The sequence below is a fragment of the Berghia stephanieae genome, chromosome 1, assembly GCF_034508935.2.
Source record: "Berghia stephanieae isolate SIO BIC M18660-M18661 chromosome 1, UCSD_Bste_1.3, whole genome shotgun sequence".
Taxonomy (NCBI): Eukaryota; Metazoa; Mollusca; class Gastropoda; order Nudibranchia; family Aeolidiidae; genus Berghia; species Berghia stephanieae.
This window is the reverse complement of record NC_088360.1, coordinates 87,538,715-87,544,712: the sequence shown is the minus strand read 5'-3', so window position 1 is coordinate 87,544,712 and position 5,998 is coordinate 87,538,715. Positions and strand designations below refer to the sequence as shown.

The 5,998-nt window shown below is 34.5% G+C and overlaps 1 protein-coding gene across 2 annotated transcripts in view; it reads left to right on the top strand.

Annotated features, from left to right (window-relative positions):
- LOC144960462 (uncharacterized) overlaps positions 1-5,703 on the top strand; it is a 19,644-nt gene extending 13,941 nt beyond the window's left edge. Inside the window, exons 5-8 of one of the 2 annotated variants that reach the window (XM_078893576.1) lie at positions 658-817; positions 1,917-2,098; positions 2,369-2,458; positions 3,591-5,703. In XM_078893576.1, coding sequence (XP_078749702.1) covers positions 658-817; positions 1,917-2,098; positions 2,369-2,458; positions 3,591-4,573 — 1,415 coding nt within the window. In that variant the 3' untranslated portion in view covers positions 4,574-5,703. The remainder of the gene's footprint in view (positions 1-657; positions 818-1,916; positions 2,099-2,368; positions 2,459-3,590) is intronic. The other variant, XM_078893583.1, reaches the window with a different exon arrangement.
- Positions 5,704-5,998: the final 295 nt, after the last annotated feature.

Below are 5,998 nucleotides of genomic sequence, written 5' to 3'. Positions count from 1 at the left end.
CACTCAAGTACAAAAGGAAATGAGTAGGTGCAGACTATTGCCTATGGTGAAGAGAGGTCAGCGTCATGCTTGGGATGGAGAGAAAAATTTCATCAATGGACAAATGAGACAGATTATCATTTACAATACATATCCAATTGAGCAATTATCTGCAATTAGTGGTTTATGCACATCATATTTTGAAGCAAGTCAAAGAAATTCCCACTCAAGTGGAAGCACATCGCATCAGACCACTCACTGTGTCCAGACAGTAACTCAAAATGTATTTGGAAGTAAGTACAGATTTGGATGTAACATTTAGATTGAGGTCTGAATGGACTGACAAAGTTCATCCGGATGGAATAATTGTCTGGTATGGAAGCTTCCCTGATTGCATACTAGGAAAAAAAGACAATGAATGGCTGCGAACAGAGGGCTTCCTCCACTTATGAGGTATGGCGGCCACTTACACTAATTACAAAAATGGGCCATAAGACTCCGAGCATTTGTTGAAACACTACAAGATGGTAAGATGTTTGGAAAATGGGTTCAGACTGGTTGACAGGTTTATACGAAGTGGATTGATCATGATGGAATTGTAGTGAAATGTATGAAACCCTGTTATTTTTATAGTAAATAGACTATAAAAACTGAATTCCTTTTTTGTTTATTTAATAGATGCAAAAAACAAGGAAAAGCTTATTGTTAAGAAGAGGAGCAGTACATCAGATGATATTTTGATAATTCCAGAACCCAAAGCTTTGATCTGTTCATTTGGTGATTGCAACAGGAAATTTGCTTCTGCACGTCACCTCAAATATCATGAGATGACACATACGTAAGCAAGATTTTTAACATTCAGTATTTACAACTTTGTATTAAATTAAAATATATAAAATATAAAATAATAATAATAATAATAATAATAATAATAAACAACTTTATTCATCCTTTTCGGAAATTGTACAACAGACATGGCAAAGAAAAGAGATGGATTAAAGTATTAACTTTAAAAAACACAGAAATCAGCATTAAATAACCTATTAATACCTCAAAATAAATTAAATAAGAATGTTTCTATTACATGCAATATAGTAAATATTATATAGATATAAAGATGTAGATAATATGTAGGCTTTATAAAATAATAATAAATTTGTTATTTTATTTAAGAATATATTTAGTATCACAATCTCAAATATTTCACTGCAGATGTTTGGAAAATAAAAATGGTGTAGAAATAGATCAGTTAGTGAGTACATAATCATTTGGCCAGAATTATCTAAAAGAAATGTAAACCATATCTACAATGTCGATGAGATCATACGCTTTTCTGTAATGACTGAAGTTGGCTGGTAAGATTAGCATAGAAGTAAAAGTATAGATATTCAGCTGTTAGGAAGCGTTGGTTATTATATGCAAAATTCGTTCTCCAGTGGATTATTGAAACCATTAAAATACTTTGCTGATGTGTTATTCACACCTTCCAATTCTCTCTCTCTCTCTTCTCTGACATGTATTATAACCATTATAATCAATGACACCATTGAGATGGAATGGACAAACGCTGTCCTCGTCATAAAATTTCCAGCAGTAACAATTTGCAGATTTGGCAGACTCTTTGAAACGGCTGGGGGTGGGGCTACGATAGGCTGATCAGGGTTAAAGCACACTCGTGTGGCATAATCAGGATTGAACCAGATGTTGCGATGTTAAGACGATATGGGAGATGGGGTTAGGAATGGGAGATCTAGTGTTTCAAAAGATAAGAACATTGTTTTTCAAAAATAAAAAGAAGAGGTTGGTGAAGAAGGAGGAGGAGGAGGCTAAAAACAAACATTTATCTAATTTCAAGTAAAGTCCCCAAAATGACATTCCCGCACTAAATTATTATATTTAATCTTATCCTTTTCTAACCCTCTTTTTATTGATAATAGTGGCAATCGTCAATTTGAATGTCCTGACAAGAACTGTGGAAAATCCTTTTATACAGCCCAAAGATTAGAAGTCCATCTGAGAACCCATACTGGGGAGAAACCCTTCAAGTGTTCACATGAAGATTGTGGGAAAACTTTCACTACTGCTGGAAATTTGAAGAACCATGAACGTATTCACACTGGTATGGCTCTTCGTTCATTAAGGATACTCAACTTATATTTTGTATTATGTGACATACTAATTTGATTCCTTTTGAATTTAAGTAGCAATTTGAATCAACTCTCTTATCACTTGTCCAATGACGCAGGAATTTAAGTCTGGAAATTTCTAGAGAGAATAAGCTTTATTTTATATGGTTGATTTGGATGTAATGTATAAACAAAGAATTAAAAATAAAGTGTAACAATAGTATGTACTTTATTTGTTTTATTTTTGATATTCCGTTTTGCAGGTGAACAGCCATTTGCCTGTGATGCTGATGGTTGTAATCGACGGTTCACTGAATATTCCAGTCTTCATAAGCATAGGCTTACTCATTCAGGTAATGGTTGTTTTAAGTCATTCAACTTTATAAAAAATTAAATTCCTGATTGTTCAAGGACACTACATACTTTGCAAGCACAAGATTGCATCAACTAATTTATTTTTTCCTTGATGCAGACTGTTAATCAGTAGTTTTAGGACCTAAAAATTAAGACCCATTTTTTTATTTGTTCACCTGATGGATATAGAGAGATAGTGAAGTAATTTAGAAAAGAGAAAAGTTAGAGGCTCAACAATGTATAGTGAGCCAGAGAGAAAAATAAAAAAAGGATTGACCTATCAATTGAGAAAATAAATAACTAAAGAATTGGGTACTTTACCACTTTTACTACACAAGCCTACAACATCAGTTAATTTTTAGTTTAGAACAATTAACATACTACAATACAAGTGACTAGTCACCTTGGTAACATTGTGGGCAGATCAATGAGATGTCCTCTCGGTCTTATCACAAAATAAAAAGCTAATGAGTCCACAGTGAGTGCTGACTAATCAAGTATCCAGGATTTTAAGAGAACTGTGGGAGGAGAATTAAGAGCATTATCTCTCTCAACCTGTAACAGACCCGCAACCATTGCTGTCTCTTTTGAAATCACTATATATTATTTTTTTCTTTTTTTTTTTTTACCATCCAGCTTTGTGCTCTTGTTTTTTGTCTGAAATAGATGCCCCTTGGTTGTTTTTTCTATATGCTTGAGAGTGCAGATTTATAATAATTTAGCTTTAGCATCATTATCTTTTTTGACTGGGTGTCCTGAGATCCAAAAAAGCATTAAAAACTATCAAACATGGTCCCGATAGCTCAGTTGGTTGGGCACTCACTTCATACGCAAAGGGACAGAGATAGATCCCTGGTGCAGTCGAGATATTTTTCTGACCCCTCTGTCTACTCAGCAGTGAATGGGTAGCTGATATGTTAGATCTGGTGGAAAGTACTTTGTAAAAGACTAGTGTCCTATCTAAAGGATATCAAGCAATTGCTATTGTCCATTCACGTTATAGAAACCGGGATAAACTCTGGCTCCATGGTCTTAATGGCTCTGAAGGACTACTTTTCTTTGATTTTTTTTCTCAGATGATCGTTGGTTTCTTGTCAAAGGTGCTGTTATTTTTTTGTTGTTTTTTTTCAGGAGACAAACCATTTGAATGCAAAATCTGCAATAAAAAATTCACTCAAAGTGGTAGTCGAAGACAGCATCTGATCCGTCACCATCTGGATGAGGAGATAAGAAATAGCCTGAAAGCCAGTCGGTTCAAAAAAGCAACAAAGGATCTGGATGCAAAAGAGAAAAAGGAATCAAAAATTATGATGAATGTTCAAAATTCCTCTTCTGGCAAGAGTAAAGTAGGAGAATCTAGTTTAACTACTGCCCCTCGGCTGATGGTGTTAAGCAGTGCTTTCCACTCACTTCCGTCATCTGAGTCAGTTGTTGTGAGTGAGGATTTAGTGTCCTTAAACTCCAACAGCAATAATCATCATCATCATCATCATCATAACCATAACCTTTCCCTCTCAAACAATCACCAACATCTTGCCTTAGAACAAAAGATTTCTTCTCATAATTTACTCAGTGGTGTTTATGAAGAAACTCTTGATATTAATAAGTCTAATGAACTAGTGGCATTATCACAAGCCTCAATCTACAGAGGTGAAGACCAAGACCAGAGTGTTTTGTATGTCACCGGCATGTTAGATCAGGAAGAAGTTACCCCTGCAGATTATCATGTGTCTCAAGAGGATGCTTCTGAAGAAATGGTCACCTCTCTAGAATATCACCCTCTTCATCATCATGGTCATAATCATCAAAATACGAACAGCATTCGAACGAATGTTTCTTTACACCATTCAAATGAATCTCAACATTCTGACTTTTACAATAATCATCAAGACTACAATATTCAGCAGGAAGAGCCGCATCTTTCAAATACAACAAATTCATATCTTACGGCCGATGGAGAGGTTTTGCATGAAGAATTTATAGAGACCAAGGAGATCTCTATTTCTTCGTCTGTAGAACTAGCAAACGTTTCTGAAGAGGATCCCGCTTACATTCCTGTGAAAGAGAGCGTGTCAACTTTGATAGATTGGGATGGGCAATTACACAAACATTAACTGCTGTGTGCAATTTCTTTTCAATGTTAAAGTTAAAATGATTTTTAAAAAAAATTTTTAATGTAATCCTAATCAGATAAAAAGATTTTTAACTGCAGACTTTTTTAAATGGTCAAAAACATAATCTGTGACCCCTTCTGTATGTCTATGTTCTACAATGAACCATTTGAAATTAGTCAAAACACCTCCATTTCTCTATTATTAGGGCTCATATTATTATGTCTTTGTTTTTTTTAAATTTATACAAGGTACCTCTCATGGTCTTAAGAGCTCAAGAGCTAACTCGACTGCATTTATAAAATAAAGATGTAATAAATAAGGCCCCCAGAATTTACTAGTTACTTAAAAAAAAAGAACAAATGATGAGTTGTTCTAGATGATATGAATAGAAAGATTAAATTTAATTAAATGAATATTCTTATAAATGAATGGTGATCACAGTTACAAATGAGAATATGATGATATTACATATCTTATGCGTTCTCGATGAGATGATGATAATGTTAGATATTGCGTGCTGACTTGTGAGGTTCCACTTCCAGTCTGAGAGTAGTTGCAGTTTTTCTTCTGACCGGCCCGGCTTGATAAATTCTTGACAGTACTTCAACTGGCAAAGGTGACAAAAAAGCTCCGGCGTCTTGGTGGAAATCAAAATTAGTGAAGTGCTCCACAAATTCCCAAGAGTAAGATATAAATCTTGAAAATATAGATAATATGAGGAGTGGAATAGTGTGACCGTCAAGGCATAAGTTCTTGAGAGAAGTGAGTAATGAAGATTTTTTATAACAAGTGGCTACATGACAAAGGTTGAAAGAAAAGTATTCACTAATTTGAAATGATTTCAAAAGGAAGGCTATTAAAGAAATGATAATCTAATATTAGAAAGTAAAGTTTTTCTAAGCCTACTGAAATGTAACTGGAGTGAGTTGAACTCCGTTCTCATGTTTGTATTACTAAAATTAAAAATTTAGAAAAATAAAGGTGAATCATTGTTATGTGACAGTACCAGCTACAAATGATCACACTTACTTGTAATAAACACAGTTAAAATGAATTGACAGACATAATTCATATCTGAGACCCCCCACCCCCAAACCCATATTTCAATGAAATAAATACTGACACAAAGAGCTACTTTTTATATGTCTTGGTTCTTCTTCTTCTTCTTCGTCTTGTGGAAACCTCCAATATTGTCGAGGATCACTCCACAGTTTGTAGGGTTTTACATTTTAAACTTGCTAAAACTCTGCACATAATACTAATTTAAAAAAACAAAAAAAACACACATAGATTTAAAAGTCACGTTGTGAACTCTAGCAATCGTGTGAAGGCATGTTGGCAACCGTTTTCAGCCACGTCAGCTGGGAGGCTATTCCATAGTCGGGCAGTGGAAGGGAAAAACGAATACATGTGGGCGTCCATAGT